The sequence below is a fragment of the Myxine glutinosa genome, chromosome 11 (genome assembly GCF_964187855.1).
Source record: "Myxine glutinosa chromosome 11, kmMyxGlut1.1, whole genome shotgun sequence".
In the NCBI taxonomy this organism is placed as follows: domain Eukaryota; kingdom Metazoa; phylum Chordata; class Myxini; order Myxiniformes; family Myxinidae; genus Myxine; species Myxine glutinosa.
The window spans coordinates 18,007,396-18,021,907 of NC_136271.1; the positions used below are offsets into that span (position 1 = coordinate 18,007,396).

The 14,512-nt window shown below is 43.3% G+C and overlaps 2 protein-coding genes across 3 annotated transcripts in view; both read left to right on the forward strand.

Moving 5' to 3' along the window:
* LOC137436464 (plasma membrane calcium-transporting ATPase 2-like) overlaps positions 1 to 14,512 on the forward strand; it is a 244,394-nt gene that overhangs the window by 84,969 nt on the left and 144,913 nt on the right. For both annotated transcript variants that reach the window (XM_068130276.2, XM_078786445.1), the window contains exon 4: positions 4,217 to 4,474. In XM_068130276.2, the coding sequence (XP_067986377.2) occupies positions 4,217 to 4,474 (258 nt within the window). The remainder of the gene's footprint in view (positions 1 to 4,216; positions 4,475 to 14,512) is intronic.
* Positions 1,008 to 2,259, forward strand: LOC144894238 (uncharacterized). Its single transcript, XM_078786446.1, has 2 exons — positions 1,008 to 1,489; positions 1,529 to 2,259. Exons 1-2 carry the CDS (start codon positions 1,042 to 1,044, stop codon positions 2,209 to 2,211), a joined length of 1,131 nt encoding a protein of 376 aa, XP_078642572.1. The 5' UTR covers positions 1,008 to 1,041; the 3' UTR covers positions 2,212 to 2,259.

Here is a 14,512-nt window from a genome sequence, read left to right on the forward strand (position 1 = left end):
CGGGAGCTCCGGAAGGTCGTATATCGCAGTTACGATGAATCGCAAATTAGTTTTTATTAGTTTTAAAACATAGTTTAACGCCAACATAGCGCCAACATAGTTTGCAAACGTGAAATAAATGAATACGCTCTCAAATGTGCCGTCCGAGGCAGAGTCTGTTCGCCACGTTCGGCACACGTGATAGCTCGCTGCTCTCTGATTGGTTGAATCGTTTTTTGGACATAGCTCGGTAACTGCTTGTCCGATTAATTTCAAACCTTGAAAAGGCACATCCTCGGGTCCCCAGCAATATACCTGGCAAGTTTCAAGTATATCGGACCGGTAGTTGTCGAGAAACAGCGGTCACAGACAAACATACATACAAACATACAAACATACAAACATACAAACATACAAACATACACACAGAGATTGCTGGAATTATAGATAGATAAGTCAGTCACTAAAATTGACCTTTGAAACATTCTGCCCAGTACATGTGGTTTCCAATGATGTCAGGTTTTCATGGAGGTCGTTCATGGGGCAAAACGGTCCATTTCCCTGGGGTAAAATGGCCCGTGGGGTACCATTTTACCCTTTAGTGGGCCATTTTACCCCATACATGTTTCTTATTTTTGTTACAAATATGTAGGCCTATGTATACATGTAGGCCTACCCTATATGTATGTATGTATGTATGTATGTCTGTATGTATGCATGCTTGCATGCTGGCTGGCTGGCTGGCTGCATGCATGCATGTAACTTATACATATCTACTTATACCATGTCATTTTATGCACTGAAATATAAGTTCATCTATTGGGCAGGGTGCTTCATGATTGTTGTCTGCTTTAGTTAGTGCTGTTCTCACCAAGTCGGGTAATGAGGGTTAGGAATAAGGGATTATGGGTCATCAAAATGGTCACTGTTTGAATTTTGATTTTCTGTGGAAGTAAGATAGAAACATTGGACCTTACTCTCACAAAGGGGCAGGGTGATTGGACCAGCCTCCTTATACTAGATGGACACAAAACACACACCCAGAACCTTGATGTCATCACCATGGCTAAAGACAATGGGGTATACATGTTGAGCATTCCACCACATTGTTCACACAAGATCCAGCCATTAGATGTCTCATTTATGACGCCACTATCTACATATTACACGCAGGAGGTGGAGAGGTGGTTGAGGCAGCACCCGGGACGATGTGTGACAGTATTTCAACTGGCCAGCCTGTTTGGGACTGCATATCGCAAGTCCGCTACAGCCGAGAATGCAGCAAATGGGTTTAGGAAAACAGGTATCTTCCCAGTGAACCGCAACATCTTCCAAGATCACGAGTTTGCTCCAGCGACAGTTACAGACCTCAACCAAAATGAACCAAGACCCATGGATGATAACCAGAGACCCCTTGAAGATGCCCATAGAGATGCTGATGTTCCTGCTCCTGGTGTTAATGCTGCAAGAGGCCCTGAAGATGCTGTGAGACCTGTTGGTGGTCCTGCACCTGATGTTAATGCTGTGAGACCTGTTGATGGTCCTGCACCTAATGGTAATGCTGCGAGAGGCCCTGCAAATGCTGTGAGACCTGTTGATGGTCCTGCACCTAATGGTAACGCTGCGAGAGGCCCTGGAAATGCTGTGAGACCTGTTGATGGTCCTGCACCTAATGGTAATGCTGCAAGAGGCCCCGAAAATGCTGTGAGACCCATTGGTAACACTCAAAGACATGCTGCTGTTCCAAGACCTGCTGTTGCAAGCACCAGTAGGGAGTTCATTTCACCCTTTCAAATCAGTCCCCCACCTAAGGCTACTCCTGCTAAGGGTAGGCCTACAACACGTCAATCAAAAAGGTCAATGTCAGAGCATTTAACATCAAGCCCATACAAGAAACGACTTGCTGATGCAGCTGAAGAAAAGAAAAGACAGGAAGCACAGAAGGCAGAGAAGGCAAAGCAGAGAGCTGAAAAAAAACCTCAGAAGCAAAAGAAAGTTGCAGAAAAGCCAAAAAAGAAGATAGTGAAGGGTAAACGGGCTATATTTACGGCACCAGAAGAATCTAGCGAGTCTGAGGATGATGATGGAACAATGTGCTTATTCTGCCGGGAAAGTTATAGTGTGATAGGAGAAGGATGGATAAAGTGCACAGTCTGTCGTCTTTGGGCCCATGATGGTTGTGCAGGTGTGGATGAAGAAGATGTGAATTTCATCTGTGACTTTTGTGCCTAATTATGTGCATAATCTCACCTTGTAGTCTGTAATTTTTCACAATAAATATTATTTCAGGTTCAAAGTGTTTTGATTGGTGACTCTGAGGGTAATTATTATGTTTTTCAATGGGGTGACCATATTACCCCACGGGGTGACCATATTGCCCCATATGTGGGGGCCATTTTGCCCAACGTGGTGTACAAAATGGCCCACTTAGCACATTTTTGGTCTTTGGTTCTCACCAGTGAATGGTTGATTTGATTCTAATACCAAGTAATTTGTGTATTTATAATGGAATAATGATTGTAAAGACACTGTCTGATTTCAGATATACTGCATCATTTTGGATAAAATTTCAAAGAAAGCTTAAGTGTGCCATTTTGCCCCACCTTCCCCTACTTTAGAATGTGGGTAAGGTTTTAAGGTACAACACGTTAGCCTTTGCGTCCGGTACCGTCCATAACGATGTCCATCAACCTCGTGTTGGAGTTCCAGCATGTTGGTTCGAGTTGTGAATTTCAAACTCAACGAGAAACGTTTTATTCAAACATGCAAAACATTTCAGAGAAACTCAGCCATGACACTTCTTCTTATTCTAGAGAGATAGCGTGAACATTGGCAATATACACTGCCCAGATCTTCAAACTCATGAGAAACTATTTATTCAAACTCGGAAAATATTACGGGAAAAGAACCCGCTTCTGTCTTCTTCTTCTTTAAACACACACCCACCTGCTTGTGTGGTGCGACGTGCAGTGCCTCCTCCACGAAAAATGTTGTGCTATTTTATTTCCCCCCGTTTTTGTGCCATCTGCTTTCATTATATGACCCGCCACTTCCACATAAATACACACATAACCAGGATGAACCATTTATGTTATGTATCTCACTGATGGACTGGATCTGGATTCGGACCTGAACCAAAATCGAATCGGCTTGTTCTTGTCACCAAACCAACTCGTCCACCAAGTTGGTCGTAACTCGTCCATAACTTTTTGAAATATCGTGTTATGTATCGGTTTTCATCCGATCTCTCAATGGTGACGAATCACCTGAAAATTAAATAAATCTCATGTCCGAATCCATATTCAGATGTTGACCAAAATCGAAAAGATTCGTCCTTGTCACACACACAACCTGTCCACCAAGTTTCATCCAAATCTGTCGACAACTTTTTGAGATATCCTGCTGTATATCGTTTTTGGCCCCGTCTCCCGAGTGATAATATTGATTCTGCCTTCCGTTCGTCCGTACGTACGTCCGTACGGGCTAAACCTCGTTTTTCTCTGCAACCACATGTCCGATTGAGACGAAACTTTCAGGGTAGGAGTGACACCCATGCAGAATGTTTTTATGATAATTGTGACGTCATATGTCACGTGGTATAGCAGCCATATTGGATTAAAAGCCAATAATTAAATAATTAAAGAATTATTTCTCGGAAACAGCTGAATGGCAAAATTTGAAACTTGGCACATTTTCAAGTACTCCCAACGGGGAACAAAAGCATGATAATGATGACATCATAGGTGAAGTGGTATACCAGCCAAAAATGTTTTAATCAAATTCCTTATCCTAAAAATCTGAAATTGCATGCACATGATCTATGACCCATTTGTATTGAAATATTACATTTATGATATCATAGGTCACATGGTTTGGCAGCCATTTTGGATTGAAGGAAAATATTAAATAATTATATATTTCAAACCGCTCACCCTATCGATGCGGAATTTTACAAATATCATCTAACAGCACTGTTGCATGTAGTTTGAAAATGATGATGTCATAGGTCACGTGGTTTGGCAGCCATCTTGGATAGAAAAACGAACCTTATCCAATCAACACTAAACTTCACAAACGTGATCCACTACCCATACATATGCAGAGTGATGGCATCTACCCGTTGTGGGACTATGCGGAGGCATATTGGCGACACAGTCGCATTGTTCTCGTTGCTTATGAAGTAATGTACATAGTAACCAAGCTTGCTCCGACACCCCTTATAACCTTCAACATACAGATTGTGGTGAAGCTGTCAGTGGGGCTGAAGATGAAGGAGAATCCAAAGCTGGCTGGATAGAAGGCACGGCCATATTTTTGTCCGTTGCCGTCGTCGTTCTTGTAACAGCCTTCAATGACTGGAGCAAAGAGCGCCAATTCCAGGGACTCCAACGACGTATTGAGCAGGAGCATCGCTTCACTGTGTTGCGGGCATGCTGTACAGTACAGGTTCCCATCAATGACTTGGTCGTGGGTGATGTGGCACAGATCAAATATGGTAAGTGCAAGCAAGCCATATTCACTCTTTTCGGGATTTCCACCACCACCACCACACATATTACCGTTACCACGATTTTTTGCTTTGCCAGGCCTATGAAAGTGTACAAAAAGTACAGTTAATTATGTGGTTCAATGTACAGTACACGTTGGGTCTGTTATTTGAAGTTGAATTGACAGACTATTGATGCTGAGTGATTGATACAGTATATTAACAGAAGTTTGGTACAACACAACTTTAAAATACAAGAAAACAAACACGACATAATAAGAATAACCGAAGCTTTTTGTGCTGAGCTCCTCAAGGTAAATCACAGCAAGAGAAAGAAGGAAATGAAAGAGCGTGCATATATAAGCATGTCTATGTAAGATCAACACCGATTGGTTCATCAGTCATGATGTAATTGGTAATCTGAACACCAATTGGTTGACACAGTCACCACCATCTCTGGCTCCGATTGGCTAAAGTGGAGTTGAGAATGATGACTCACCTTTTGCGCCAATACCTTAGAGGGAGGGGAGATGGGGTTCCCCCAAAGCCAAGGACTCACCATTTTCAGACAAACCATAGACAGTTGTCAGAGCAACACCTTTAATCATTCCACGTGGTCCACCAGCAACACCGTGCAGTGAAACTTCCAAAAATCGGAATCACTGCTCACCTCCACTCATTTGTTCTTCTCTTTTCCCACATGTGGAACCATCCAACTTCCACATTCTCTTTAATCCCATTCTTCCCTCCAGATCTTCAAAACAGCTGTTCATTATCATCTCAGATTATCCCCCATCCGAAACCATAATCTTTTTCTACCCCTGTTAAACGACCTCCTCTCCCTCCCAAACGTACAGTTTTTCCTTTTTGAGAGATTGCTTCTGCATCCATGTTATTTACCCCCTGCATCTTCTCTAGCCCCTCATTCTTACCCACATCCCTTGTTTGTTCATCTCCGTCTATTCTGTCCCTTGGCCATGCTGATGGTATTTTCTCCTTCTCTTTCTGTTGATCCTTTTATTCTGTTGCGTCCTGATCCGTTCTGTGTTCTAGCTCTTCAACGAGCCTTGACTTTGTATACAAAAGAATAAACAAACTGCAGTGCCTGGAAAAAATATATATTGATATGTGGTGATATATAGATAAAATATAAAAAATATATAGATAAACATGCCGTAATAGAGTTTTCATTCTTCCAAAACAGCTCAATGAATTTGGGGGTTTTTAAAAAAGAATTTTAAAATTGGACATTTTCTGTTTGTTCCATACTGTACTTTTAATTGGAATTCATTTTTAACTCTTAGATTGAGGCATCAAAAATCCTACATAAACGCAGCCATTGGGCCTCGGAGGCCCAACGGATGTATTCGTGTAATGTTTTTAAAAAAAAATTTATTTTATAGATTTTTTTTCTTTCATATCCTTTTTCAATCCAAGTCGATGCTCATGCATGTGTATTTGCTCAAAAAATGTGAATCATTGATCCTATTCGTTGGAAGAATCCCATACAAGTAATGAATCTTTTTTTTTTTGCAAAAAAATATTTTTGTTCTTGGTTTTTCAACTTTTTTTCTCTAAAAGGTTGAGGCTCATGGAGGAGTATTTGCTCAAAAAATATGATTCACTAATCCTTTTATTTAGAATGTATATGTCCACAACTGTCAAAAATCCTACACCTATGCAGCCATTAGGCCTCTGAGGCCCCATGAATGTTTTTGTGTAAAGTTTTTTAATTTTCATATTTTTGTCACTGAATTATTTGTAACCAAGTTATAGGAGCATATAATGAGGCTCATATCAAGAAAAGAATGATATAACATAGTAGTATAACAACATTTATGCGGGGCCTCGGAGGCCCGGAGGCCTGCATTGGGGTCGGATTTTCGGGTTATAAGTGAAGAATGAAGATTTTCCCACGAGCCTGAATGAATTTTTTTTTTATGTCACTGAATTTTGTGTAACAACATGAAAGTCGGTGAAAATGAGGCTCATTCCCAAAAAAAATTGTACAGCATAGTTTTTGCAACAAAAAAAACCTTGTGGGCCTCCGAGGCCCCATCACTGCATCCAAGGGTTAAAAGAGCATTGTACACTAAAAGTGCCACGTTTGTTGAAATGGGTGTTCCTTATAATATAACTCTGTTGTACAATAGGATATTTATTGACAGTCCATGAAATCAATTGTTTTGCTTTATGAGGAATCGAAAGAAAATCTCAGTCTAGGACGTGGCTGTGAAGAGCTTGTACAGAGAATAGTTTATCTGGGTTTCTCCTAAAGTAAGATGGGATATTGCACCCAAGAGTTTGATTAAAGGACATGTTTAGTTTTCCTGGCACCTGATTTGTCATGTCAAAATGAGTAGTACCTGAAGCAGCGGCAACAACTTATTTAATGCGATAGTAAACTGTCCTGCAAGGGTTGAGTGATCTGCAACACATAATGTTTACGTAAAGCAAAGGTAACAGTTGTCTTCGTGAAATTTCATCACCGACCATTAATCGAAATACACTGATGCTGTCGACAGATTCGCAACTACAGCCAAGGCAGAGACCAAAAGTGTTGAGCTGAATATAAGAAGCACACGAAAAGTAAGAAAATACATTTTGGATGAATAAAATGAAAATTAAACGGTAGGTGAAGGATTCTTTCCAACAAGGACGAGGGCTCAGATAGGAACACCAAAAAAGTCAACCTGCTGCTCCACTAGCTGAGTTTGTTTCATTTAGTGTCAGCATTTTTACACTCATATTGGAATTCGCCATCCTAAAAAAGCTTTGATATCTGGTGAAGCACAAGTAAAAAAAGGAACATTTTGCTCCACACTGTAGGAAATTTATGTGAGCCATTTATATAATTATCAACTTCCTGAGACTTCTGTTCCCTTGGAAGTTGCATTTTATTGGCTCAGAACCAAATAGAAAACGTTTTAATATTTATGATTAGGCCCATGGAGGAGCTGGAGCATTGAGTGAAAGGTTAACTTACTGACAGTGGAATGAGAGGTAGAATGTGCAAGTGTGCCTGAAATATAGGCTGATACCTGAAAATAAAATTAGATACCATGGAAATTGTGATGGGGAAAGGTTTACGTTAATATATCGATTCAAATTATTTCATGGACTTTAAAAAGATTAATCGTGTTGCACTTTGGTTTCACTCATAGCCATAGCTCTAAGCTACTTACACTGTCCACCACAAAATAGTGATGCAACACCTGGCAACGGAGGATTATTAACTGAAAAGAAGGCAAAATATAGCGATTTTAAATTGTGTGTTACTCCATGAATCTCTCCACTAAATCTACTGTCGTGTGCCTACCCTGTAGTGAACACCGCGGGGCGACACGGATGACCAAACGAGATTTACTCCAAAGCGTTCAATCCAAAAATGATGGTATTCTTTACACGCAAGGGAAAGGAGGACAACAAACTTACCTGGGCGGCTTCCACCCGACGTCTTCGCACCTGGATAAATCAATAAACTCAAAAACACAGAATTAAAATGTACAAAAATACCGGCTTTATTGAAGAAATGCCGGTAACCAAATGATGCACAATAATATAAAGTCCTAACTGGAGTGCCCCCATACACTCAAATACAAACAATGGGAAAAATAACTGTGACAATAAATGTGTTTGTGTGGCACTTAGCCCTAATCGGCTCTTGAACCTCATCAGGAATCGTCCCGGGCCCCGCGTCCTCGCGCACGAAAATACGCTCGTTTGCATGAAGTCTGTGTGCGAGAACGACCGTGGTGCGCAGCTCGCTCTTCCAGCCACCGAGCTCAAAGCGAGTAGGCCGTGCTTGTCCACTCGCCGTCTGCTCCACACCAGCCCCCACGTCTCCCAGTGCAAGAGCGCTATGAACTCCGACCACTCGCCATTGAATCCTGAAATTCGGAGAAAGCCGAGAGAGAAACCACGAGTCAAGAAGAAGAGTAAAATGTCTGGACACGACCGTTCGTTATTGAGGCCAGTACTCAAGAGGACGAAGAAAAGAGGAGAGAGCAAGCCAAGAGGAGACGAAGGAAAGCAAATGTCAGGCAGAGCGTTCTTTTATACTCCAGGCTCTGAAGCCATCTGTGCCTGCTCCACAAATCCCATAGTCCCATCTTAGCAGTCCTTGCTTGAACCAAATTCCGGAACAATCACTGCTCTTCGGGGTGTGGCCCCACGGCCTGCCTGATTTATGTGGTGATGTAGCAGCCGCGGCACCAGTGGTAGTTGAATGTCCCGGTTCCGGTCGCTTTTATTTAGTGTGGTAAATGTGCGATTTCTTTCTTGTGTGTGTGCTGCGTGTGTCATAAGGAACAGAGGAAAAATAACAGAGGCCATTACATACAGCGATTTACCATTAATCCCTAACTAATTAACATAACCCCACCCCAAGAATCATGCAGGTCAGCCACGAGACAGAGCCATAAACATGTCCAGAGAGCGAAACCGGCTGGCAGGCCACGTGCATAGAGAGAAATGAACACGTGCAGAGCGAGCGACGAACACGTGCAGAGCGAACAAAGTCCAAGGACTTTCTGTCAGGCCCCTCCCGAGGGTGGAGGCTGTTCGGGGGTGTTTTCCGGGCTGCTGATTGGTGGCCCATTGCGTCACCCTGCCCCCACAAGCCCTCTCCCACATTCCTCAGGCCCTGATTGGTGGGCCATTGTGTCACCCTGCCCCCACAAGCCCTCTCGTAGGGACTTTTACCATGACACTTTTTGTACCGGGGACTTTTATTATGACGTTTTATGGCCCCTATGGGACGTAAGACTACCTCATCTCATAGATTCCAGCGCGACAGATAAATTGGACCATGTCCTCGGATGGTGTGCTTTTGAGCCTGCATGTGCTGCCGGCGAATTATTCCCTTATGAGTGGAGGGCCTCTCTTCTCCAATGCATAAAGACAACTCCAACGCATAACGACATACTAACCCGTATAAGGGGAAGGGACTAATGGTGGTTGCCATTACTTCTTAGTGGTTTCCTAAAACCGCAACAATATATTTATTTATTTATTTTATATATATATATACTGTATATATATATATATATATATATATATATATATATATATATATATATATATATATATATATATATATATATATATATCTATACAGTCACATGAAAAAGTAAGTACACTCCATGTAAAGTTTTGACATTTTCAATATATTTCAACATACAGCTATTTGATCTTCATTTCAACAATATTGACAGATAAAGGTGATACAATATAACAAATATCATGAAATATTTACATTTTGTAGTCCATTGTATAATTTAAATAAACATAAATGCAAATTTCGCATGTGGAAAAAGTAAGTACACCCTTGGCTCTAATAGTTGGTATTGCCCCTTTGGCAGAAACAACCTCAAGTAGGCGTTTCTTATAACTGTCTACCAGTCTCTGACATCAACTGGGAGAAATTTTTGCCCACTCCTCCATGCAGAATTCTTTCAGCTGTGTGATGTTTGAGGGCTTTCTTGCATGCACAGCTCGTTTCAAATCCCCCCACAACATCTCGATGGGATTTAGATCCGGGCTTTGACTTGGCCATTCCAGAACACTCCATTTCTTTCTTTCCAGCCATTCCTTGGTGGATTTACTGGTATGTTTAAGGTCATTGTCATGTTGCAAGGTCCACCTTCGATTGACCTTCACCTTTCTGACAGATGGCCTCACATTATGCTCAAGCCCCCTCCGGTACAATGAAGAATTCATAGTGGATTCTGTGATGGTGAGCTGCCCGGGCCCTGATGCAGCAAAGCTGCCCCAAACCATATTATTTCCACCACCATGCTTTACAGTTGGTATCAGGTTCTTGTGGTCAAATGCTGTCTTTGGTTTTCGCCAAACATGTCTTCTGGTACTGTGGCCAAATATCTCTACCTTTGATTCATCTGTCCAGAGCACATTGTTCCAGAAGTGCTGGTCTTTGCCTCGGTGTTCATTGGCAAACTTTAGTCTTGCCCAGATGTTCTTTCTGGACAGCAAAGGTTTCCTCCTGGCACACCTCCCATGTAGATCAAATTTGTGCAGCCTCTTTCTAATGGTAGACCCGTGCACTTTGACATCAACAGTGGCAAGAGCTACCTGTGGGTCTCGTGATGACATTCTGGGGTTCTTAGATACTTCTTTCAGCATCTTGCGGTCTGCTTTCGGGCTGAACTTGCTGGGGCGGCCTGGCCTGAACAAGTTGGCAGTTGTTTGGAATCTTCTCCACTTGTAGATGATCTTCGGGACAGTCGAATGATTGATTTCAAATTGTTTGGATATCTTTTTTAATCCCTTCCCAGACTCGTATGCATCTATAACCTTCTTTCTGAAGGCCTCAGAGAACCCTTTTGATCTAGGCATGGTGACGCCGCACACTTCAACAACAAAGAGCAAACCAAACTAAATGTCTGAGGTTTAAATAAGACAGGTTCCTCCAAGATCCTCGCTAACGATGTTCTAAACATTTGCACCTGAGCTGGTGCACCTGATTCTAATTTTAGGTATTTGAAGTAGTGATAAATGTAGGGGTGTACTTACTTTTTCCACATGCGAAATTTGCATTCATGTTTATTTAAATTATACAATGGACTACAAAATGTAAATGTTTCATGATATTTGTTATTTTATATCACCTTTATCTATCAATATTTTTGAAATGAAAATCAAATAGCTGTATGTTGAAATATGTTGAAAAGGTCAAAACTTTACATCAGGTGTACTTACTTTTTCACGTGACTGTATATATAAAAGCGAAATGTCCATTTGTTTGTTTGTTTGTGAACCTACTCCTTTGAGCTCCCAAGATTAATCATCACAAAACTTTGTATGATTACATATTTTGCCACCCTGCACTTAAATAGGGGTTTAAAACAGTTATTTTCTCACAATTCATCATTTATAGACATCCGAGCTGCCACCTGTGGCCATGATCTCCAAGGGTTTATCCACATATACAAACCTTTATAAAAAGCCCAATTTTTATCTGATTTCAACATGGATACCGATATAGTTAGTGAGATTGTGACCTCCGATTGTCAAATATGTTACCCGATGTAAAAAAACAACTCTTAACTATATGGTATTCATGGAATACTTACCCTGCGCAGTCAACTTGTTGCGAGCCAACTCTTCTGTTTTTGAACATTTTTTTTCTTTGATCCAATATGGCTGCCAGACCACGTGGGTGTTTGGGGTCCATTGGGTCTTCGGGGCCTTCGGGGTCTTCTGGGTCCTCAGAGTCTTTTAGGTCTATTAACAGGTTGACACACAGTCGTGTTCAAAGATTGCCCCTTAAACGCCTCCACTCAAATCCCCCTTCTAAAGCACAACTCAAAGCCTCTAAAACAAAGCCTAATCAAGGGGGACAGACAAACAAACACACACACACATTGTGTTTTATATGGTATATATATATATATATATATATATATATATATATATATATATATATATATATATGTATGTATGTATGTATGTATGTTTCGGATTTCGGACAGACAAACAAACGGATTCCGTTTCCGGTCCGGTCGTGAGAGGACGCTGGCGTCACTTGCTTGCCGCTTCTCTGACTGGACCATTGTCCGTATCTTGCTTTCCTGGTGGTCGTGGCGGATTTTTGGCCATTGAGTCTGCCCTCTGCACGGTCCCGGCTCTGCTCTGCTGCTCCTGGCTTCACCTGCTCGGCTCCTTCGCTGTTTCCTCGGGCTCACTCTCGTGAGTTGTGCCCATTGTTTGCAGCGGCGGTGGTGGCGGTTTGCCTCCGTGATCTTGATTAGCGGCGGCGGTCGTTTGCCGCTGCATTTGCCGCTTTGCCTCCTCAACCTTGGCCTCGTGCTCGTCTCTTCGCTCCTGTCTGCCCTCTGCATGGTCCCGGCTCTGCTCCTGGCTTCACCTGCTCGGCTCCTTCGCTGTTTCCTCGGGCCCACTCCCGTGGGTTGTGACGATTGTTTCGCCTCCTCACCCTTGGCCTCGTGCTCGTCCCTTCGCTCCTGCTGGCATGGCTCTGCGGTACTCCGCCGCAAGGCTTCTCCTGCTTAAAACCCGCTCCACCCCATCATGCATCTCTGCAATCAAATCGAATGGACTCCTGCGTCGACCCAGGTACATTCACCGTGGCTCCGGTCGTAAGTTTGTTTATTTACAATCAGGTCACTCCATCCCCATCCTCTGGTCGGCTCAGCGCACTCCCACTCATCGTCCCAACACACCTGGTCACAACAACGCACAAAATCGCACCTCCTGTCTGCGAACCCTGGCCAAATCACCTGGATTCATACCCGCCGTACAAAACAACATCAAGCTCACCCTGTTCAATACCCGGTCCCTCAACAACAAATGTCTCATCCTGAACGACTACATCCTGGAAAATAAACTGGACTTTCTCTGTCTCACTGAGACCTGGCAACAACCACTGGACTACTACACGCTCAACCTCACCACACCCAATGGATATTCTTACATCAATAAACCACGCTCGGAGGGCCAAGGTGGTGGAATTGCCGTTATTCACCGACAAGACATCAAGACCAACCTCATCTCCATCTCATCTGCTCCATCATTTGAACACCTGGCTTTTAAACTCTCTGGTCACACACAGTCAGTCATGGCTGTTGTCTACCGCCCTCCCAAACCACACCCATCATTCCTGTCTGACTTCTCCTACTTTCTGACCCAGCTATGTTCCCTCTCCCCCTCAATCCTCCTCCTTGGTGATTTCAATATCCACATGGACTCCACTGACTCCACGCTAACCACTGACTTCACTGATTTACTCACCTGCTTTAACCTCACTCAACATGTCAACTTTCCTACCCATAACCGTGGTCACATTTTGGACCTTGTCTGCTCTACTGGACTAATTTTGCACCATCTCTCTGGCTCCGACCTCACTCTCTCTGACCACCTAGCCATCACTCTGACCATCAACATCCCCACCCCAGCACCAAGGCATTATCGCACTATCAACTTCCGTAAGCTAAACGCTCTTTCACCTGCCTCATTCTCATCGACCCTCTCTGAAAAAATGTCCACTTCTCCCTTCGTTGACCTCCACACCCCTTCTGACCTCACTGACTACTACAACCACACTCTCTCCTCCTGCCTTGACCAACTTGCGCCTATAAAAACCAAAACAGTTTCTTTCACCCATTCTGCTCCCTGGTTTACCCCTGAACTCCGCCTGATGAAAACTCGTGCTCGCCAACTTGAAAGACTCCGCAATAAAACAGGTCTCACAGTTCACTCCCAGGCCTACAAGGACCACATACAACACTATAAAGATGCCCTCTCCCGCGCCCGCTCCGCCTACTACTCTCAAATTATCCACTCTGGCTCCGGAAACCCAAAAGCACTCTTCTCTACAATAAACAAACTCCTCAGCTCCCTGAACACCACCACCCAGTCATTCACAATAGACAACTGCATCTCCTTCCTTTCATTCTTCCAACGCAAAATTGAAAACATCTACAACAGCTTGACCACCGCCGCACCCGCTCCCCCTCAAACCACCTGCCCCCCCTTATCCTGCCATCCCCTGTCTCAATTCTCCCCAGTCTCCCCTACTGACCTCTCTGAACTCCTCATCGGAATGAAAACTGCCACCTGCACTCTTGACCCCATCCCCTCCAGCTTTGTCAAGGCCTCCCTTCCTGCTCTCTCTCCACTTATCATTGCAACAATAAACTCCTCCCTGTCTACAGGCATCGTCCCACCATCCCTCAAAATTGCTGCTGTTACCCCCATTCTGAAAAAACCTGGACTAAACCCTGACACCCTAAATAACTTCAGACCCATCTCCAACCTACCCTTTCTGTCAAAGGTTTTGGAACGCGCTGTAGCCACTCAACTCAAACATCACCTCTCTGCCAATAACCTGTATGAAACATTCCAATCCGGATTCCGCTCCAACCACAGTACTGAAACTGCTCTCCTCAAAATCACCAACGACCTTCTCCTCTCCTCTGACGCTGGCAACCTCAACATTCTCATCCTCCTCGACCTCAGCGCCACCTTTGACACCATCGATCACACCATCCTCCTCACCCGACTTGA

Bases quoted from the DNA above. Each gene is read 5' to 3' on its own strand.
- LOC144894238 (XM_078786446.1), top strand. From the start codon at position 1,042: ATGGCTAAAGACAATGGGGTATACATGTTGAGCATTCCACCACATTGT. The intron at 1,490-1,528 runs CTGATGTTAATG...ATGGTCCTGCAC, and splicing joins ACCTGTTGGTGGTCCTGCAC to CTAATGGTAATGCTGCGAGA.